The 24,013-nt window shown below is 38.9% G+C and overlaps 1 protein-coding gene across 1 annotated transcript in view; it reads left to right on the top strand.

Moving 5' to 3' along the window:
* Positions 1–31: 31 nt before the first annotated feature.
* The window catches only part of LOC128620068 (adhesion G protein-coupled receptor F5-like), a 27,067-nt gene continuing 3,085 nt past the window's right edge, over positions 32–24,013 (top strand). The window contains exons 1-13 of the mRNA XM_053644719.1: positions 32–41; positions 1,959–2,018; positions 8,737–8,886; positions 9,793–9,957; positions 10,052–10,198; positions 15,866–15,970; positions 17,523–17,632; positions 17,814–17,878; positions 18,139–18,275; positions 18,401–18,571; positions 21,717–21,914; positions 22,079–22,243; positions 23,372–24,013. The exon at positions 23,372–24,013 is cut by the window's right edge and continues 770 nt beyond it. Of these exons, the coding sequence (XP_053500694.1) occupies positions 32–41; positions 1,959–2,018; positions 8,737–8,886; positions 9,793–9,957; positions 10,052–10,198; positions 15,866–15,970; positions 17,523–17,632; positions 17,814–17,878; positions 18,139–18,275; positions 18,401–18,571; positions 21,717–21,914; positions 22,079–22,243; positions 23,372–24,013 (2,125 nt within the window). The remainder of the gene's footprint in view (positions 42–1,958; positions 2,019–8,736; positions 8,887–9,792; positions 9,958–10,051; positions 10,199–15,865; positions 15,971–17,522; positions 17,633–17,813; positions 17,879–18,138; positions 18,276–18,400; positions 18,572–21,716; positions 21,915–22,078; positions 22,244–23,371) is intronic.

The following is a 24,013-nucleotide window of genomic DNA, read 5'->3' on the forward strand; positions in this document are numbered from 1 at the left end:
CAAAGCTGGCCCCCTAAATTACCTGCCGTCGATGGCGAGAGGTAACTCGCAAGCACCTCCTCCACCTTCAGCATAGCTAAATAGCCATGCCGTTCATTCCCCACAATGGCCGAATAATCCATCATCGTAGGCTTATAAATATGGCTTATGCATGGGTTTCCCCCAGAAGACTGATATTTTGTCATGCACTTCTGGAAGAAAGGGGAGTTTTCTCCAGTGTGAGGGATTTACTTTCACTGGGGAGAAAAAAGCTCATCCAGCCTTAGTAATTACTTCAAGCAGCTCTTTATATGCTGCTCTCAGTTTTTAGCACATCCTTCTAGCTCCTCAGAATCAGAGAGGAATTATTACTATTATTTTTGTGTATGTGGTTTTTTTTCTTCTTTTTTTCCCTTTTGGCTTTCCATAGTGGAAAGAGGAGTCGCGACGCGAGTGCCAAAATCCAGCGGAGAGCCGGACCCGGAAGACAGAGCAGGAGATAGAGCAGCGCTCGTCTCCGGCTCCTCTTCTGGATCCATAAGAGATCCCCTGGACCTGAGATGGCTAGCTGCCTCGGTAGCAGCCGGCCCAGATCTGCGAGGCTCTGAAACCCAATTTGCTTTGGCTTCCGAGAAGAGAGTGAGTCGCGAGCGGAGCTGCCTGATGTAGGCTTTTCAATGTGCAGCTTCTCGAGGCTGCCGTCGCATGCTCAAACCCTAGACACTTCACACAAAGTGTGCACTATTCCCCGTGATGAAACGGAAGCAAGCCGTTCTCTCACTCATATTTTTCTCTCCTGCTCATTCCTTTTTTTTTCTTCTCTTTTTGAAAGGGATAGAAAAGTCCAGAGATTTTGAGAAAAGATAGAGAGGAAATTAAGTGTCTTTTTGTTTCTTTACACAAACAACCGACATGCAGCCTCGCTGAAGATAATAAGACTGACGGCGTGGTTCACAGGTGCCATATATATATCACGCGACGCGCTTAATTGCCATGTCAACTGATCATGGCAGGCCTATAAATAGGCATGATTTTACAAAATCTTCAGATGTAGGTCACGCGCTAGGGGCGCTTCTATAGTGTTATGCTAAACACAACGTGGAGTTCTCTTTGAAAGGGAACACGATTCCACTGTGCTACTGTCCATCTCAGATGAGACCGAGCCCAGAGAAGTCAGCGGTGCTTCTGGACAGTGTTGATGTATGGCTTCTGCTTTGCACAGTAAAGCTATGGGATCAATTTCCCATCAAAAGTATTGTGGCCACGGATCGAAAAAATTATAAGCGTGAATCAAACATTTAAAAACACATACAAAATTATATTGCACAAAACTGAAACATGAATTCAAAGTTTTTTGAATCGCTCACAAAATCGTTTTCCTTGGTTATATTACTGTGTTTTTGTGCTCTGACATTTTCTGCTCATGTTTTCTTTTTTTGAATGCTTGCTCTGTTTTCCCCTTCATGCTTGTTTCTACATTCTCCTCTTACTTTTTCCAAATGTTGCAGTTCAAGTTTCATGTAAATGAGGGCTGGCTTTAGCGTCACCATTGGTCCACTACAGCTCCTCCTCTAGCCAATCAATCAAAGAGGGGAGCTGACGTCACGCCACTGCGACTAGTGCATTGAAATCAGTATCAAGGGAATCAGTTGTCACCACATCAATAAAGCCGTACCAACAGCTTTTCTGGTTTACCTTCACTATGCTCATTACACTGTTTATGATGAAGTAATAATAGTTTTGAACATCTGAAGGACAAATATGATGTTCTTGAGTTAAAGTGCAAAGGGCCTTGAGCAAAGGGCCTGCCTGAAGCATGCAGTTCATGTGAGGAAATCCACCAACATCCCAGAGTTGAAGCTGTTCAATATTGAGGAATGTGCTAAAATTCCTCCAAGCTGATGTGCAGGAAGGATCAACAGTTACCAGAAACATTTAGTTGCAGTTATTGCTGCACAATGTCACGATCTCCCCTTTAGACAGCGCTGCAGTGTGCAGCACGCTTGGAGAGCCAGAGGATGCGCGCGTGCACGAGCCAGGTGCGCGAGTGCTCAGAGAGCGCATGCTCTTCGAATGTTGATAACTGTGACATTATTTACTGTGGACACATGCGTTTGTTTGGTTTCTGTTCTGTCTTCTCCCTGTTTTGTCACTGGTTGTTGTTCGTGGGTGTACTTCATTATTTTCAGCTGTCAGCACTTAACGCTGATTACAGTGCATCCGGAAAGTATTCACAGCGCTTCTTTTTTTCCACATTTTGTTATGTTACAAAGCCGTTGATCATCTTGTTTTTTGTCCTAGTTTTGATCTTGTTCTAGCCCTAATTTTCGATTCTTGTTTTGCCTTGTTTATGCCCGTTTGCCGATCGCCTGACCTTTTGACTGTTTATGACCACGTCTATGTTTCACGATTTGGATTTGTCTGCCTGTCTCTCACATAATAAAGCTCTTATCTGAATTTGCATCCATCCTCAACTCCATTATGTGACAAGGCATTATCAATAGTATTAACATAAACCAATTACATTATGGAATCTGTTGGCCAGTACCAGAGTGAGTGAAGAGTGGTCACAACTCTAGGGTAGGATTCAGAGGAGAAAGGGAGGTAGTAGATATGAAAAGTGTCATACGCAAATCAACGGAATAATGGGGATTCACAGGGAGTTAACTAGGAATAAAATGGAGCTTTAGATGTGGTTTATGTCTCAAAACTGATTTTTATTAATTTATTTATTAACATCATAAAAGAAAGAAAAAACTGTATTGGTAGGTACTGATATTAAAAATATTCTAAATGCCTAAACTTATATATTACCGTTTATTCTGACCACATGAGAAAAAAAATGTTCTCAGATTGACGGACAGTTTAATTTGAATGCACCTCTTATTTGATGAATGGCCTTTTCCAAAAAGGACACAAAACAAACTAACAAACAAACAATCAAACAAATATAATAATGGTGATGATGAAACTTTAGATAAGTCTGACTGGACAGTATTTATGATAATTTCACTTGCTGAAATGTAATTTTCCTGCTGTGGTAATATAGGATTCTACTGGAGAAACTTTTAATTGGCTGTGAAAATGTTTGTTTAAACAGAGGCAGAGCCATGGAGTAGTTCAGAAGGAATGCAATACAGTATAATGCAATAGGATCACCTGTCACATGGAATTTTACACAGAGACACCACAGAGACACCAGATGAAGTCCAAAATCTACCTGAGCATTATGGCTAATAATGGTAAGTTACATATTTTTAGAAATGCAGCTTTACTAATAATTTAAAATGACATTTTGCTACAAAGGAACCATTTACATTTAAATGTGTTTGTTTGTGTAGAAGGAAACATGTCATACTTCGTTGGATTATAATTACTTACTGGAAGCAAATGGGTTGTGCTCTACCCTTTTGTTTGATGTAAAATTTTTCTTCTAGTGGAAATAGAAGAAAAACTCTTGAAATATCAAGTCTATAGTTAATCTGATCAGGTGTATCACAATAAACATAATTTTAGTGTGAACTATTCTTTAAGAGAAGTCCATCCTTGTTTCCTTAATTTACTGCCGAGTTGAAGCTCTTTTTAAGCCTTGCCTCCATTCTCTTATACAAACCTACTATTAAGAATTAGGACAGCTAAATATATAATGGGTTAATGCTATTCATTTACCAACATAGAGTAGAAATAGTCTTAATTATAATATCAGGAAATAAAAATAGAAATAAAAATAAAAATAAGTAAAAAGACAACAGTGACTCTCCAATACCATCATACAAAAGCCTTGAGGAAATTTGTGCAAGAACAGTGAATACACTATATGACAAAATGTTTGTGGACATATGACCATCACATTCAGTTGTGCTTTTTGAACATCCAATTCCAGATTTAGTCTCCCTTTTGCCGTTATAATAACCACCACTCTTCTGGGAAGGTTTTCCACTAGATTTTGGAGTGTGTGGCTGTGGGGATATGTGATCATTCAGCCACAAGAGCATTCGTGAGATCAGGCACTGATGTCAAGTGAGGATATGTCAAGAAATCATTCTTTCTTTTTTGAAAACAGCCTAATCGTTAACATAATGCAGGAATGAAGCTAACTAGTTGAAGTAAAGCTCTGGCCTCAAAAAGCATTTGATGGTTTTTGGTCTCAGAAGTTTGTCTGGTTATGGAAATGATCCAAACAGAGTTCTGTAGGCAAAAATAAACTCCAATTTATTTGATCTCATTTTCATTTAGACTTGATCTCCACCCCCTTGGTCTTGACTCCATCTTGGCTAATCCTGATCTTGGACTTGACAAATGCAGACTTGACTACAGCCCTAGGAATATTACTACTACCAGGAAAGTCTGGTTTCCTCTCAACTCCCAAAAAACATTCCAGTAGATGGACTGACTACCCTAAATTGTCCCTAGGTCTGATTGTTTGTATGCATGGTGTCCTGCAATTAATTGGGATCCCATCTGGAGTTTGTTTCTTCATACAGAAGCCTGTTTGTATAATTTTTCTAACCAGACAGACTTGTGCTTCCTGTCACTCATTGTTTGTATAAATGCAACAGGGCGTATCAATTTAAATGGTAACTCAGGTAATATGGCTCTTCAAAGCCAGTAGTGTATATTCCTGTTGGTGCGGTATAATGAATACCAGCAATATGCCAGGAATTCATTTCTAGGGAGGATGAGGAAATATAGTAAAATCACCACATGATCTATAAATTCTTCATGCCCAAACATTTTAGGTGGATGCCAGACAGTAGCAGAAGCAGCTTTGTTATTTTAATCATTTAAGGCATTTATGGCAGTATCTACCATCAACCAGCCTCACTTTTACATTCACTTTTACATTTATAACATTTATGTTATAAATGTTGCCATAATATATTTATGACCCTTTAAAGCCCCAGGACCCATCAGCAGGTTCAGATACATATCGTTCCCTTTTAGCTTCACTGTGGTTACTGAATAATCGATTGTGTGTAGTGTGTAATGACTGAACAATAACTGAATAATAAGCAGGGACTTAAGCAGAGTTCAAAAACAGAACGAATCCCTTTGAATAAACATTTTATGTTCAAATAAAAGTTACTGGATGTCTTTTTATTCAAGATTTGCTCGTTTTGACAGGCACTGTAATATATTTAGCATATTTTTAGTTGGGTCTAGTACATCTGTACAAATGAACAAATCACCACTTGATTAGACAACAGATAATCTGAGGCTAGCTTACAGTCTAGAAGATAATTCATTTGTGAACAGATGATGCTTCAGTTATGGTACCTAATTTATAATTGGTTAGTGATTAATTATTGATAAAGTCTGTATCGGTTCCAGTGATTATTGAACACCATATGAACCAGGGTTGGACTGGGACTGAAAAACGGCCTGGGACTTTGAAACACAGACCGGCCCATGACTGTGTACAGTTCCAAAATACAAATTCACACACCATCCACTATATAACAATAAATTATGATGCAGAGCTATCGATGCATGTTAACAACATTAGATTAAGAACATATCGATGGCTGTTAACAACATTAATTTGGCACCAGAAGCCAACAGGTCATCAACAGGTGGCGCATCTGTGTACTTTTCTCTGCAGCTTGGCCAATTATCTTTCAAGAGCCATGGTCAACTGCCTGGTTGACTCCATGGTCAATTCCATGGTCAATTATATATATATATATATATATATATATATATATATATATATATATATATATACACACACACACACACACATTTAGAAGCATTAGCTTGAAGTGCTCGTTGTTTCTTCTCTCTTATTTTTTGTGCACCAGGGACATTTAACATATTTCTCATATTTTACAGACCTCTTGAGTTGGTTGTGCTGGGAGTCCATATGTTGGGTGTGGGAGGCCTAATAGTGTGTACTGCTCTGATATAGCCTGTGATTACAGTGCTGATATACTGGCATTTTGGTGCTTTGGTACCATATGCAGTTCATGTTGGCCTTTGTCCATGCATTCTATTGAGACTCAGTGGAATCAAAGCTGATGTGTTTTGCTGGAAATACAGCTCAAGGCATACAACAGCCCATCCTATAACTTGCCATGACCAGTCTCTATGTTGGTTACTTCTTCATATTAGTGGCCATTATCACATTCAGCATTGGGATCAGCATTGGGTTTTTACTAAACACGAATGCTGTAATCTGTTAAATGTACATATGAGTGTGCTGTACATTTGATTATATAATGCTGTTGCCCTGACAAGTTTTTAACTCTAAATGCATCATTATCTTTTTCTCAGAAGTGGTGAGTAGAGCTATACACAGTGAGTTGTTAGTCATTACTGGGAGTGGTAACCATAAAAACCAGTTTCTTAATGATATTGTTCCAATGGTTGAACAATGGACAATTTCAAGACCAGGATTAGCCGAAATCAAGCCAAGACAGTGTATTAAGGGACCTAAGTCAAGATCGACTTCAAATGAAAGCGAGCCTGAGATCAAGACAAAACAACAACAACATTAAATCCTTTTCAAGGCCAATCTTTATACTAATTTAATTAGTTGGCTTCATTTGTGTCTGGCACCACTGGTTTGACCTTTTTCTAGAAGAAGGAATCACTTCTTCACAACCGTTGTGTATGTGAACAGAACAGACCACACAAACATTTACAAACTATGGGATGAAACCATATTTAGTCAGACCAATGGCTAAGACCAAGACAAGTCCAAGTACAAATTGGCATATGTTCATAGTATGATGTGCATAGTTTCAGTATTTCTCTCTCCCATTTACTGTTTGCTTACAAAAAAAATGTTTTTAAGTCAGATGGTAAATTAATGACCGAATGTTTGTTGAAACCCCCCTTCCTTGTAAATTCTCTTCTGTGGTTGGATAAAGAACCTATAAAAGGATTTAATAGAAAACTAGCCACATGAGCTCCTAGAACTTAGGCTAATGTTCACCTTAATTCTCAGAAACAGTTGAGTTTCTTCAGCAGCAGAGTTATGTGCATGAGTTCAGCAAAAGATACATTTGGGACTCTGAATAAAGTCAAGCATAGCGATTCAGCTGTTCTCGAAAAAAACATATACTCTCTTGGAATAATATTTGATAAGTTTATGTGAAAATTACCCTGCAAGGCTACATTTTTCATTTCTTACTTTTGTTTTATAGGGAAGAGGCCAGAATGTTTCCTGAGATTTTTTGCCATCCTGCTCATTTATTTGCAAGTGGTGAACTCACAAGGACTCCATGAAATTTCAGACATGATTGCAGAGGTAACGTTTTAAAACTGAAATATGAGTTAAGAAGAAAACCAGGCACTATCAAATTGCAAGATTTCTAAATGTAAAGGAATTTTCCTAAAGACAATAGTGTCTAAATTACCAGTAGATTTGAAGAGTGATTTGATTAATAGTTCTGTACATACAAATACATCTTTGTGGGCGGCTGTGGCTCAGATGGTAGAGCGAGTTGTCCACTAATCGTAGGTTTGGCAGTTTGATTCCCAGCCCACATGACTCCACACACCGAAGTATCCTTGGGCAAGACACTGAACCTCAAGTTGCTCCAGATGGCAAGCTAGCACCTTGCAGGATACCTCTGCTACAATTGGTGTGTGTATGATTGTGTGAATGAGAAACAGTGTAAAGTGCTTTGTAGAACTGCTAAGGTTAAAAAGTGCTATATAAGTGCTGTTTTTTTTTTTTTTTTTTAACATATTTACACTCTGGAAGTACTCCGGATTCCATGTACAAAATGTCATTTTGAGGATAAAGTATGAACTCAAGAATGACCAGGATTTACAACCAAGTACTAAAAAGAATTTTATATGTGATATAAGGCACAGTAGCTTAGCAATTAGCACGTTTGCCTCACACCTCCAGGGTTGAGTCGATTCCAGCCACCGCCCTGTGTGTGCATGGATTGCATGTTCTCACTGCTTCAGGGGTTTCCTCCGGGTATTCCGGTTTCCTCCCCCAGTCCAAAGACATGCTTTGTAAAGTGTCCACATTGTGTGAGTTTGCGTGTGTGATTGTGCCCTGCGATGGGTTGGCACCCCATCCAGGGTGTCTCGTGCCCCGAGTCCCCTGGGATTGGCTCCAGGCTCCATGCAACCCTGTGTAGGATAAGCGGTACAGAAAATGGACAGATGGATGAATATGGTCAATCCAAATACTATCCGCAGGGAAATAAGAATACATAAATGTTCAAGCTTAATAATTAAATAGTCAAGTAAGTTTCTCTGGATAAGGGCATCTGCCAAATGGCATTAATGTAAATGTAAACAAAGAATGTTGAAACATGATATGGTATGCATAGTTAGTATTGCTATTACTAGAAGTAAAGGCTATATAACAAAAAGTATACGTATATAAACTGATGACAATGTTTAAATTTCTTTCAAATTCCCGAGTCTTCTTTAACTGAATTCTTTGTAATATTAAATTTTAGTAATAAGTAATGGTAAATTTCAGATTTTTACAGCAATAAAGACTACAAATCTTATATGTGATAAGCATAAACATTATTATTACAGTACAATTATTATGCAACTTTGCCTAATTAATTTTTCCCCTCAAAATTCAGTGTAGCTACACAGATGGACAAATGGATCACATAAGGAAAAAACAATCTGGTAAATAAAAATCCATCAAAATTACGTCTAAAAATCCTGCTATATGATTTTAAAGCAATTCTATATATTATATTTATATCTATGTCTGTTTTTTTCTTTTCATACCCGTCACCTAAATGACCAAAATCACATTTTCATTTCCAGTGAACACGGATATACTAGAATACATTGTAAACATAGAGGTGAATGTGTCACAAGCGATTTTGTTTGAGCAAATCAAATCATCATTGGAGTCCATCAGTAGTTTCCAAATAGACACCACCACAGAAATCGAAAGCGTGAACATTACAACAGGTAAGCTCTGTTCTAAAACAACAACACCAACAATAACAACATATTATTATTATTATTATTATTATTATTATTATTATTATTATTATTTTTAAATGTAGGTTCTTAATTATAAATGCATCTAAATCTAAGCTACTGTATTTGCTTGACACTATGGGAATTGCCTCAGATGTGATGGAAGGATTACTAGCCCCAGCTGGGTTTATGTTGTATGATATTCTGCTATATAAAATTGCACATCTGGTTGCACTGATATCATGCAGAACGTTACTTTGAGATACAGTATGTGTTTTGTTTAAAACAGCACAGTTTAAAACAGGTCCTAAGCCAAAATGGAATATAGTGACCTGGTCATATAACATGTTTTCAGTGACAGGCTGGAAGAACCTGTAAACGTTTAATGACACAATGTAAAGTCTCCAAAGATACTCTAACAGCTAAAGGGTTAGACAATTAAATAACCTGTCAGACCACAAACGATGTAATACGTGATAAAATGCAGCTTGTGTGTGAACTGCGCTTCACACTGGAACAAGAAATTCAAATCTATGCTGCATACTTCAGTGGCAGAGATACAAATTGGTCAGTGCAACCCTAGTGCTTTCTCTCTCTTGAAATTAATAAGACAAAAAAAAGTAGTTCAGCATGTTTCCCAGAAACTGCATAGTGCAAAATCTCTGTCTTGAAGATGTTCAAAGAACCGACACTCGAGACTTCTTCCATAAATTCTAACTATATGTCTTCTTACAGAAAGTTTCACCAAATAAATGATTACTGTATATGTTTCTCGCCTCACACCCGGCGGTCCAGGGATAGGCTTTGGATGTAAAATTATCTATTTATTATTAACATTAAATTATGTGGAATGCCTGCTATATAATCTTTTCTTTAAAATTCTCTCTTCCTCAGTGTGTCACCCAAATGGTTCTGAATATCAGTGCATTTGTGAGGATCAGTATTTTTGGTCATTTAATAACTGCATTGTGCATAATGCCTGCAATGACCTATATGAAGGAGTATGTACCTGTATCGATATCATTCCCAGTGATGGACAGATGTGTGTGACAAAAAGTGGTAAGAGAAAATTTGTATATAAGTATATAAACCCTAAAATAAAGACCTAAGAAATAGCATTTATCGTATTCACATGACTATTGTCTTTTTGTAGAACTACCATTCTTTGACATTCTGGTTGAAATTGAGCTGAATACTACAAGCACAATGCTCGATGAAGTGAGAAACCTTATTGGAGCATTCAGTTTCCCAATTACATTTGGTCATGTAGCAGAAATTACAGATGTGGCCATTACAGCAGGTAGGAGTTGTATAAAATTCCCATTAATAATATAATGCAATATTTATGGGGTGAGCTAATCTTGAAGTTGTGTTTGAAGACATTGGAGAATATCCAGTGTACTCTTTCAAACACAAAGTGAACCATGATGAAGTAGTATTCAAATAATGTAGCCTGATATTATGGAGTGACGAGGGAATTTTTGTGAACTATAAAGGGTGAAATGGCTTTGATGCTAATGATTTTAAAGTCTGTTCCCTTTCAAAGGGAACTCTACGTTGCGTTTAGCATAACATTATGGGGAGCGCCCTTGTGCGCAACTGGCATCTGAAGCTTGTGTAAAATCATGCCTATTTATAAGCCTGCCGTGATCAGGTAACGTGGTAATTAAGCACGTCACGTGATATATATGGCACCTGTGAACCGCGCCGTCAACCTTATTATCTTCAGCGAGACTGCATGTCAGTTGTTGTGTAAAGAAACAAAAGGACGCTTCATTTCCTCTCTATCTTCTCTCAAAATCTCGGGACTTTTCTATCCCTTTAAAAAAAGAGAAGAAAAAAAGAATGAGCGAGAGAGAAAAGTATGAGAGAGAGAATTCAGAAAGTGTGTTAGACCTTGCTCCCATTTCATCATGGAGAGGAGTGCACACTTTCTGTGTGAAGTGTTTAGGGATGGAGCATGCCACGGCAGCCCTTGAGAAGTCTGACTGTGCGCATTGTAACGCCCTACATTATGCAGCTCTGCTTGCGACTCTCTCTCTTCTTGAAAGCCCAAGCGAATTGGATTTCAGAGCCTTGCGGATCTGGGCCAGCCGCTGCTGAGGCAGCTAGCCGTCTCGTGGCCGGGGGATCTCTTCTGGATCCGGAAGAGAAGCCAGAGACGAGCGCCGCTCTATCTCTTGCTCTGTCTTCTGGGTCCGTCTCTCTGCTGGATTTTTCTCACGACTCCAAAAAACATACACACACACAAAAAAAATAGTAATAATTCCTCTCTGACTCCGAGGAGCCAGAAGGGTGTGCTAAAAACTGAGAGCAGCATATAAAGAGCTGCTTGAAGTGATTACTAAGGCTGGATGAGCTTTTTTCTCCCATGTGAAAGTAAATCCCTCACACTGGAGAAAACTCCCCTTTTTTCCAGAAGTGCATGACAAAATATCAGGCTTCAGGGGGAAAATCATGTATAAGCCATATTTATAACCCCACGACATTGGATTATTCGGCCATTGTGGGGAATGAACGGCATGGCTATTTAGCTATGCTGAAGGTGGAGGAGGCGCTTGCGAGCTACCTCTCTCCATCGACGGCAGGTAATTTAAGGGGGTCGGCTTTGCCATCCAAGCCACCGTGTAAGGTCACTTACATGGCATTGGTGGGCAAGGCCTATGCAGTAGTAGTCTTGCTTGTGGGTCACTACAGACAATGACAATGTTGCAGGCCTACCAAGCAGACCTGCTGAGTGAGCTTGACATATGGCGGCATTCAACCAGTTCCTTCCCTGCTGTGTCGAGTGCCAGCCGGGCCAGCGCTAGTGTGAGGGAGACACAGAAGGTGAGTATGGCAGCCGCCAACCCCCACAGACAGCCAGGGGAACCAGGCGGCCATAGTCTCGGCCTGCTACTAGGCCTGATCTGAGAATGGTCATAAATGCCAAGCAGACAAAGAAGAGCAGTCCTGAGGGGCCGTGGTGGGACATATAAGGGGACATGACGTTGTTAGGGCAGTTAGCCCCCAGTGCTATTGTAAGGCCTCCCCTAGCCAAGGCCCAGGTTTTCAGTGTTCTCTGGTCAGCGAGCTGTCACAGGGCAACGAAAATCTGATGCTTTCCCTCCAATAGAATGTGGAATATTAATGTCACTAAAAACTACTGCCAAATGTGACTCCATGGCTTCTGTCTACCGTAGAAAAGGGTCTCCGGGTCCAGTTTAGAGCTCGACTCCCCCGGTTCAGAGGTGTGCTCACCACAGTAGTCAGCACAGACCAGAGCCCGACGTTAGCACAGGAAGTAAGATTCCTCTTGGACAAAGGGGCCATAGAACATGTACCCCATTCCCTAAGTTTTTTACAGCTGTTATTTCCTGGTTCGCAAAAAATAGAGGCGTATGCGGCCAATTTTAGATCTGTGTCAATTGAACTCTTCGGACACACAGGTTCAAGATGCTGACGCCCAAACTTATCGTTCCACAGATTCAATTTGAGGACTGGTTTGTGACGATAGATCTAAAAGGTGCATATTTCCACATAGAAATATCGCTAGCTTTATCCGCTCGCACCTTCACAAAGTGCCTGGATGTCATTCTGGCTCCATTGTGACTCCAGGGCATCCGTGTACTAAACTACCTGGATGATAGGTTAATTCTAGTATGATCCAGAGAACTGGCGGTTCAACATCGAGATGTTGTTCTCGCCCACATGAAGAGCTTGGAGCTCAGGTTGAACCTCAGAAAAGTATGCTTTCTTCAGTGCAGTGGACAACTTTTCTAGGGGTTATAAGGATTCCACTACGATGAGGGCGCTTCTATCCCCAACATGAGTAGAGTCAATCCTATCAACTGGAATGTGGGGGCAGACATCCTGTTGAGGCAGGGGCTGAGGCCCAGGGATTGGTGACTCCATCCACAAGTGGTGGAGTCCATATGACGGAGGTTTGGCCAAGCAGGACTGCATGTGTTCGCCTCCTAGGAGGCAACATACTGCCCACTGTGGTTCGCCCTCACTCCTCCTGCACAGTTAGGGCTGGACGCCATGGTGCACATGTGGCTCAGGTCACATCTGTACGCTTTTCCCCCAGTCGATCTTCTCCCACAAGTTCAAGCTAGAGTTCGCTAAGACAGTCTACGTCGGCTGCTAGTAGCACCTTATTGGCAAGCTTGCATATGCCTCTCAGAGATAATATCCCTGCTAGATGGCACTCCTTGGGAAATTCCCATCCGCAGGTATCTACTGTCTCAAGCTGGAGATCTGATTTATCACCCTCGGCCAGAACTATGGAAACTGTGGGTCTGGCCCCTGAGGGGCACCAGCTCATAGATTCTGGTCTCACAACTGTGGTTGTAGAGACCATCTTTAACCCTAGAGCACCATCCACAAGGATGCGGATCAAGTGGATCAAGTATGCGGATCAAGTGTGCGCTCAAGTGGCAGCTTTTTGTCTTGTGGTGTGAGGAACGCCAGCTAGTCCCGATGAACTGCGCAATAGCTACAGTCCTGGAGTTCTTACAAGGACGTTTCTCAGCGGGGTGGGCTCCTTCTACAATCAGGGCTTTCGTGGCCGCCATTTCGGCCAGCCACACCCCTGTTGATGGAGCTTCTGTGGGGCAACATCCTCTAACTTCGGGGTTTATGCGTGGTGTCAAGCGGCTGAGGCCCATCTGCAGGCTGCGCATACCTTCCTGGGACCTTCTGTCATCCTGGAAGGTCTGTCAGGTGCCCCATTAGAGCCCCTTCTCAGCCTCTGAGAAGCTTCTGACTCTAAATGTAGCTCTTCTGCTGGCCCTGACATCTCTCAAGCGAGTAGTAGATCTACAAGCTCTCTCAGTTGCCCCTTCATGCCTTGCCTTTACCCCTGGATTAGCCAAGGCCTTCCTGTATCCTAGGCGGGATTATATTCCTAAGGTGCCTACATCTGCTACCCAGCCTGTGGTGTTGCAGGCTTTCTTCCCTCCTCTGTTCCTCACACCAGAACAAGAGAGAATGCACCTGTTGTGTCCAGTAAGGGCTCCAGCCAATGGCGTAAGCCATTCGGAGCAGCTGCTGGTCTGCTTGGTGGCGACAGTAGAGGTGATGCTGGGTCAAAACAGCGCATCTCTAATTGGGTAGTGGAAGCAATCTCTATCGCTTATGAGGCATGCGGTCTCGCTACGCCTCTGGGCATAAGGGCTCATTCCACTAGGCGGGTCGCCTTCTCGAAGACTTTGTCCAACGGGATACCCTTACAGGATGTGTGTGCTGCTGCAGGGTGGTCTAGACCACCGTTCGATATTACAGTCTAGATATTCATTCTGCCCCGGACTCAAGTGTCTTGCAGTGACCCGGGTGGCTTGGGTCTTTTTGAACAGGCCATACCCTCAGTAGGATGGGGTGGGTATTCTCGTTCCCATAGTGTTATGTTAAACACAACATGAAGTTCCTTTTGAAAGGGAACGTCTGGGTTACCCTGTTCCCTGAAAAGGGAACGAGACGTTGCGTAGCTTTGTCATACCGAGGTAGGCCTGTGAATTGTGTCTTCGCTTCAGATAATAGAGGCTGATGGCACGGTTCACAGCTGCCATATATATATCACGCAACGCGCTTAAATGCCATGTCACCTGATCATGGCAGGCCTATAAATAGGCATGATTTTACACAAGCTTCAGATGCCGGTCACGCGTGAGGGGCACTCCCATAGTGTTATGCTAAACACAACATCTTGTTCCCTTCTCAGGGAACACGGTTACATGCGAAACCCAGATGTTCTCTTAGAGTGAATGTTCAAAGTCAAAATGAAAGTATTTAAAAAAAATCAAAAAAACTAAAAAATGCTGCTTGCATAAGTATTCAATCCCCCAAGTTTCTGGAAGCTGCAGATGAAAGATACTCTCTTAATGAGCACACAATCAACTTATAATTGGCCTTCACCTGTGAAATATTAAAACACCTCTCATTTCCTGAAAAACAACCACCTCAGTTAAACTGAAGAGACTGTCAGTCTGAAGGAAAGAAGTGAAAATGAGGACTATGGAGCATTCTAAGGAAGTTAAAAATAAGGAAATAGAATTTCATAACTTTGGAATAGAGTCATAGAGAGACATTGGACATCCAAGTAAGCACTGTTGGATCAATAGTGAGGCAGTGGAAGTTGCATCACACCATCCACGCACTAGCTAGACAAGGCCTGCCTCAAAACCCAGCACAAAAACAAGAAGAGCATGAGAGTGAACATGAACGCATGAGAGTGATCCAGTGAAGATGTGTTTTTTGTGTGATTAGACCAAGATCAAGCCATACCACAAATACAGTGAATTATGATTGTGGCAGCATCATGCTCTGGGGATGCTTTTCATTCTCAGAACCTGGGCTGCTTCTCAAAATTGAAGGGAGAATGGATAGAGTAAAACCAGGGGGATTTTACAAGAGAACCTGCTTCAGACTGCTAAAAATCAAACAAAACAAACTGAACCCCCCCCCCCCCCCCCCCCCACCCCCCAGAATGGTTACAACAAAAAAGTGAATGTTATACAATGGCCAAGTCAAAATCCAGATTTGAATCCCATTGACAATCTGTGGCATTGTTGCAGACAAGTGGACTTCGGAAAATTGCAGTCAACAAACAACATCCAACCAACCTGTAGAACCTGCAGCAAATCTGCCAGGAAGAATGGGTGAAACAGTGTACAAAGCTGGTAGGAACTTACCCACAACAGGCTTAAAGACTTATTGCACTAAAAGATGGTTCCACCAAGTCCTAGTCTGAATGGTTTAAATACTTATGCAAGCAGCATGTTTCAGTTTTTTATTATTATTTTTTTAAGGATCTGCTGACAAATAATGAATTTTGACTTTGAAAATGTACTTTAAGACCTTATTGGTTTACTGCGTAATACCGGATGTACTGGATGTGGTAATACTGGACTATAAGTGCATTTAATTTTTTAATGAACTTAACATGCCTGTTTATGAGTTTTCAAATCATGATTTTTTTTTTCTACAGTTAACACAACAACTATTGCAAACAAAACCAATACAAATACAACCACCACATCCACAGCAACCACCAGAACTACTGCAACACCATCCATACAAACCACAACTTTAGGTATGATTTTAATCCTTGTTCTTTTCATTCATATAGATAATTTAATTTTAATTTAAGTGTTTTATTTCCAATGACAAACATACTACATGAAAGGTTTATATTACTTCTCTGATTCTGGAACTACTTCCATTCTCAATCTTCTTGATCTTAGAGCTGCCTTCGATATTGTGGATCATGGTCTTTTACTTACCTGCCTTGAAGGTGTTTTTGGTGTGTCAGGGACAGTTTTAAACTGGTATAAATCCTATTTTATTGACTGTTCCCAGTTTTATTTCTCTGGGTGGTTACAGGTCTGACACTAGCTCTGTGTTTACTGGTGTTCCTCAGGGATCAGTTTTAGGCCCTTTACTTTTCAATATTTATCTATCTCCACTTGGGCATCTGCTGCAATGGCTCTGCCTCCATTATCACTTTTATGTTGACGATACCCGAATCTACATTTCTTTCTGACCGTATTTCTGAGAAAAAACATGGATGAATAATCATTTTCTGTGCCTGAATAGCGGTAAAACTGAAGTTATGCTTATAGGTTCCTGTCAGCAAATTCTCAAAGCTGGTGCACTGTCTCTGTTTGTTGATGTCTCTGTTCTAGAGACTCAAAGTAACATGAGGAACCTTGGAGTAGTTATTGATACTAGCCTTACCTTTGATTCTTTTGTTCAGAGCACTGTTAAAGCATCCTTTTTTCACCTCAGAAATATAGCAAGACTGCGCCCTATGCTAAATTTCTCTGTAGCTGAAAAGCTGATTAACTCATTTGTTGTCACTCGGCTAGATTACTGTAATACCCTTTTAGATGGAGTTTCTAAATCCACAATCAATAAACTCCAATATGTACAAAAGTGTGCTGCCAAGACCCTGACTGGGACTAGGAAATACGATCATATTATTCCTGTTTTGGAGTCCTTGCAGTGGCTCCCAGTCAGGTTCCGTGTCGATTTTAAAATTATGATGTCATACAAAGCATTACATCTTAACTCCTCATTACATATCTGCTTTATTAATTTCTTACCCCCCAAATCACAGAATGGGCTCCTCACAGTATAATTTGTTAATTGTTAATTGTTCCACAAACCTGCTTAAAATCTATGGGTGACAGGGCTTTTTCTAACTATGTTCCTTCCCTTTGGAACTCTCTTCCTTTTGAATTTAGGGAAGCTCAGACCTTTGGCATTTATAAAGCTCAACTTAAGACTTACTTTTTTAAACTTGCATTTGACTGCTGAGGTCTACTTTTCTTCTTCTCTTCTTCTTCTTCTTCTTCTTCTTCTTCTTCTTCTTCTTATTATTATTATTGTTGTTGTTAATTTTATAACATTTTAATATTTTTTTTATTTTTTTCCTGTGTACTGCTTATTTTGTGTACAGCACTTTTAAAGGCGCTCTATAAATAAAGTTTATTATTGTTAATATTATCACTTTGGATATGTATTTATTTTGACTGTGATTATTTTACTTTCATTTTATTTATTGATCATCCTCCAAGGCTTGAGGGTTAGATAATATTGTTTTCTTTTGTGTTTTACTTTTTCAATTGTTATTTTTCTCACAGGTGCCCAAGTATTAAGCTTCTCACTGACAATAAATGAAGTATTTGATTTTGCACTCACTGACCAGAGCAGTGAAAAATACAACACATATAAACAAAAAATTGAGAGTTCAGTAAGTGTTACACAATATAGTTTGATATAGCAATAATGAATAGTAAAATAATGTATTATTATTATTATTATTATTATTATTATTATTATTATTATTAAAAGTAGTAGTAGTAGAGTTGTGGCATATACTTCCACTCTAATCTAAAACTAAATATGACATACTGGGCATTTTTCCCCCTTAGATTGATAAGAGCTACAGGACTCTACTTAGCTACGAGCCCAATTCTGCAACAGTGACTGCCTTCAGGTAGTGTTATTTATTGTAACCCAACATAATAATATTTTAGACCTGTCTATTCTGTATTGTTCAGATTTTGAAAATCAATCCTAATCTCAATCTTATTTAAATTAATTAAATCAATAATTAAATACTGACAGTAAACAATTCCAATGAATGATCTGGATTATAATCTGTATTTTTATCAATTGAAAACCTCAATGTTTGTAAAATTTTACTCAACATTTTAAGAGGTAATGTCTTCAATGATGTTCTGTGTTTTTCAACAGGCCTGGCAGTGTGATTACAGACTTTACTATCAAAACAACAAATGCTACCCTTAATTTGGCATCAGCAAACCAAGACCTTGCTAGTAGTCTCCGTTTACAGGGATTCGATGTGAGCGATACTGCATTCATCCAAAGTGGTAGGGGCTTGTTAACTATATACATACAACTAATTACAAGTTAGTATTAATAATGTATGTGTGTATGATTATGCAGAGCTCTTGAAAAAACAAACTTTAGAGATGTACTTGGCTCTTTATTTCAGTGAAAGATGGACTATATGGAAGTAGTGGCAATATATATCCTGGGACAAATCTCACACTGACCTGCAATCCTCCAGTAAATAATAGCATACAATGGACCATGGATGGGAAACTCATCGAAGACAATTCAAATAATATCCTTCAACTCAATAATGCCACTTCTGATTACAGTGGTAAGTTACAAATAATTCTGTTAAATCAGCATGTTACAGTGGCCAGACGTAATGTGTAAACATGATAAATATATTAATGAATCGTGTACAATGATGAATGAATTTACTGTGTTTTATAAAGATTGCTAAAAAAACATAAAAATATAACGAGATGCGTAAGGGATAATCCATGATTAGGTGTGCATTACACGATTTTAATGCACACCTAGCCTGGATTATCCCACTTACCATGTTCACTTGCTAAGTTAAAACTGCCATTGATGTTTGCAGTTCAAAATGTGCCTGAAAAGATAAAAATAACAGTTCATTTTCGTTAGTTATTTTATATAGAAGTCTAGAATTCCATCCGCTCTAAATCATTCACAGAAAAGTAGTGAGATAAGATTACATTTACTTGAATTAATTATAGTAAACAGGTAGAGAAAGAGAGAGAGAGAGAGAGAGAGAGAGAGAGAGAGAGAGCGAGAGAGAGAGAGAGAGATTGTGTGTGTGTGAACTGACTGCATCTGTGTGGAATCTCTACTAATAAAGAAGATGTGAGTTTAACTGTATGTTACTATGGTTACATTTGTTTATAGGCAGGGCATTAATTTAGAACAGTGATTAAACTGACTGGAACTACCTGTGGTATATACGGTTTTAACGCACACCTTCCGGCATAGAGTATTCAGACATTATTATTATTATTATTATTATTATTATTATTATTATTATTATTACAGCAACAACAATAATAATATAGCACTTGTGTCCTTTATGTTCTCTGGAAAAATATTTCCAGTTTTTGGAGTAATTAAGAATTAATACTGTGTAGCCAGCTTTCAAAGAAATCCACTCAATTGTTTCTCAGCACAATATATGGTTAGCATATAGTACATTATACTATATACACTACAGTATATGCTAAACATATACAAAGATGCCTTTAAAAATAATGAAGTTATATATATTACATAAAAAATATTATAAATAGCAGTAAATAGTTATAAATTAAACAAAGTCGATATTTGGTGCGACAACACTTTGCTTAAAAAACATCAATAGTCTCAGGTACAATTTGTGCAGTTTCATAAAGGAAATTGTCTGTTAAGTTTTACTAACTTTGACTATTGCACTTTTTGAACTTAAGAAACTTATTGTTTCCTTTTGTTGCATGCAGACTTCATTACGTTTTGGGTTGAAAAGTGATATATTACATAACATGTTGCTTTCTTTAATGACATATAAACATTTTTCTCTAATATTTAATTTATTGTTGAAAAATTAATGTGTGGAAATATAAAATAAACACCTATAACAAAATGTTTTTTTTTGCACAGTTCTTATCTCTATCTATATATCTATATATCTACAGTATCTCACAAAACTGAGTACACCCCTCACATTTTTGTAAATATTTGATTATAACTTTTCATGTGACAACACTGAAGAAATGACACTTTTGCTACAATGTAAAGTAGTGAGTGTACAGCTTGTATAACAGTGTAAATTTGCTGTCCCCTCAAAATAATGCAACACACAGCCATTAATGGGTAAACCGCTGGCAACAAAAGTACACCCCTAAGTGGAAATGTCCAAATTGGGCCCAAAGTGTCAATATTTTGTGTGGCCACCATTGTTTTCCAGCACTGCCTTAATCCTCTTGGGCATGGAGTTCACCAGAGCTTCACATGTTGCCAATGGAGTCCTCTTCCACTCCTCCACGACGACATCACGGAGCTGGTGGATGTTAGAGACCTTGTGCTCCTCCACCTTCTGTTTGAGGATGCCCCACAGATGCTCAATAGGGATTAGGTCTGGAGACATGCTTGGCCAGTCCATCACCTTCACCCTCAGCTTCTTTAGCAAGGCAGTGGTCATCTTGGAGGTGTGTTTGGGGTCGTTATCATGCTGGAATACTGCCCTGTGGCCCGGTCTCCTAAGGGAGGGTTGATCATGGTCTGCTTCAGTAAGTCACAGTACATGTTGGCATTCATGGTTCCCTCAATGACCTGTAGCTCCCCAGTGCCGGCAGCACTCATGCAGCCCCAGACCTACATTGCCACCACCATGCTTGACTGTAGGCAAGCCACACTTGTCATTGTACTCCTCACCTGGTTGCTGCCACATACGCTTGACACCATCTGAACCAAATAAGTTTATCTTGGTCTCATCAGACCACAGGACATGGTTCCAGTAATCAATGTCCTTAGTCTGCTTGTCTTCAGTAAACTGTTTGCAGGCTTTCTTGTGCATCTTTAGAAGAGCCTTCCTTCTGGGACGACAGCCATGCAGACCAATTTGATGCAGTGAGCGACATATGGTCTGAGCACTGACAGGCTGACCCCCCCCCACCCCTTCAACCTCTGCAGCAATGCTGGCAGCACTCATACGTCTATTTCCCAAAGACAACCTTTGGATATGATGCTGAACACGTGCACTCAACCTCTTTGGTCAACCATGGTGAGGCCTGTTCTGAGTGGAACCTGTTCTGTTAAACCGCTGTATGGTCTTGGCCACCGTGCTGCAGCTCAATGTCAGGGTCTTGGCAATCTTCTTATAGCCTAGGCCATCTTTATGTAAAGCAAAAATTCTTTTTTTCAGATCCTCAGAGTTCTTTGCCATGAGGTGCCATGTTGAATTTCCAGTGACCAGTATGAGGGAGTGTGAGAGCGATGACACCAAATTTAACACACTTGCTCCCGATTCACACCTGAGACCTTGTAACACTAACAAGTCACATGACACCGGGGAGGGAAAATGGCTAATTGGGCCCAATTTGGACATTTTCACTTAGGGGTGTACTCACTTTTGTTGCCAGCGGTTTAGACATTAATGGCTGTGTGTTGAGTTATTTTGAGTGGACAGCAAATTTACACTGTTAGACAAGCTGTACACTCACTACTTTACATTGTAGCAAAGTGTCATTTCTTCAGTGTTGTCATATGAAAAGTTATAAACAAATATTTACAAAAATGTGAGGGGTGTACTCTCTTCTGTGAGATACTGTATATCTATCTATCTATCTATCTTTCTCTCTCTCTCTCTATCTCTCTCTCTCTCTCTCTCTCTCTCTCTCTCTCTCTCTCTCTCTCTCTATATATATATATATGTATATATATATTCTATTTTCAGATGATTATTCATTTCTTCTTTGTTTTCTCAGGTCAATATGCATGCACAACAACAGTAAACTCAATTCCTTATGTTATCTGGCAAATCATTACAATTCAACCATACCCCAATATCGAAGTGAGCACTAACAAAGTTGTACAATGTGAGGATACAACAATCCCACTGCAGTGTTGTGTACAGGAGATTTATCAAGTGGAGTGGACCATATCTTGCACCTCACCTTTAACAGGTAACACACACAGCTTTTATATGTGATGTGGGAGGTCATGAATCCAAAAACTAATTAACAACTAAGTAACAATGTAATTGTTACTTAATTAACTAAGTAACAATGCTTTGATTATTGAATAATTTTATCGTGCCTTGTGTTTTACAATTTTTTGTGCTACACAGGCTCACCGGCAGGCTGCATATTATGTGACTATACACTTAAACAAAATGATTGCCAGACTGCTGAACAAGAAAAACACATCACATGCAAACTCAAAAATCCCATCAATGGAATTACTACTCAAAGTTACAACTCAAAGAGCATTATAGTAAATGTAACCAACAAAGGTGAGTAATCATTCATTTTTATTTACATTTCTCCCCAAATCTATAACAAACCTAGGAATGTCAGAGCACCTCATGTAGGATGGTACTAAAAATAATATATTTATTATTATTATTATTATTATTATTATTATTATTATTATTATTACTATCACAATTTGTGACAACCATTTTCTAATAAAATGTTAATTTCGAATATAAATAAATAAATAAGGTTAATTATACCTTTTCAGGATGTAAAGTATGCATCCTTCAATTATACTTTATACAATTTTGATTTAAAATAGCCTGGGAAAATCTTTCACAATATTGACCTGACTATGCAACTATAGAAATGAAATTAACTCATGCCTCATGTCTATTGTTTTTAGCATTTAACTGCTCAGATAGTATATTTGGAGCTGGAAATCTGGGAGACGTACACAATGGTGACTGTAATAAAGAAATGGTTGGCTATCAAGTAGCTCTGTGTAATTTATCAAACCTCTGGCAACCCATAGAAGACTACTGTGTCCTGCGCATCTTTGCAACTTTAAAAGATGAAGCTGAGGCAAATTGACTGTTTTTACTTCCATGAAGGATAACATTAGTTATGTGATTTTTGTTTGCTTCTTCATAATATATATATATATATATATATATATATATATATATATATATATATATATATATATATTTTTTTTTTTTTTTGGTAGAATTTACAGGTGGGAAACCTCCAACAATTTATGGCCAACGTCAGGAATAATGCTGTATTACAGATTGAAAAGATCACTGATTCTCCAGCTACCATATTAACAATTGTTGAAATACTAAAAATCATTTCTAGTTTCTCACAAACAATTTTAATCAATCAACCCGTCATGACGGTAAGTTCATTTTTAAAAATAAATATGATTGTATTTAGTCTATATGCTATTTGATGTACATTGTAAATACCCAAGTGGGAATAACTTTAACAATGACTATCAGGTTGTATAATCTGTAATAAAAGCAGCATTTCATGCTATGTAGCTATTTTACAGTTACAATTCCTTTTGCAACTCCTTCAATTTTTTTTTGCTGAAAAGAATCAAAACAGTTGTTTCTGCATTTTGATTAGTTAGTGATTAGATATTTCTATTGATAAACTAGATGGCTCAGATGTGCTGTATTTATTTGTTGTTGTTTTTTTTACTTTCAATTTCAAGAATTTCCTACAAACAACCGATGTCATTGGATCAGATGATACACGAGACACATGGGTGCTTTTAAACAAAAACAGTACAACAATGAATGCCAGTTCTGAACTTCTGAACTCAACTGAGAGAATTGCACGCAGACTCCGGGATGAAAGCATCTCAATAATAACAAACATATCTTCTCTCAAAAAAACTTCCATCACTGCCCCCTTTTCTGGAACATTTGGAAAAAATTTAACTACCCAAATAAATATTCCAGCGACTAGTACACAGACGTCCCTCACAGTCATAATTTCTTCAGCTTTTAACAATGTCTTACCTGTTCGAAGTCTTACCAACAATAACAGCAGTCAGACTGATACCAGCATCAATGGAGATGTAGTCCTGATTGAGACAAACTCAACAATTAACAACATTTCCCTCTCTTTTGACATTAAAAATAATACACTGGGAAACCCTCAGTGTGTCTTTTGGAACTTTAATCTTCTGAATGACATTGGGGGATGGGACTCAACTGGATGCCAACTAAAGAAATTAGGAAATGAAACTGAAAGAATTACGTGTGAGTGCAATCACACAACCTCTTTTTCAATCC

This window comes from Ictalurus furcatus, chromosome 16 (genome assembly GCF_023375685.1).
Source record: "Ictalurus furcatus strain D&B chromosome 16, Billie_1.0, whole genome shotgun sequence".
Lineage (NCBI taxonomy): Eukaryota > Metazoa > Chordata > Actinopteri > Siluriformes > Ictaluridae > Ictalurus > Ictalurus furcatus.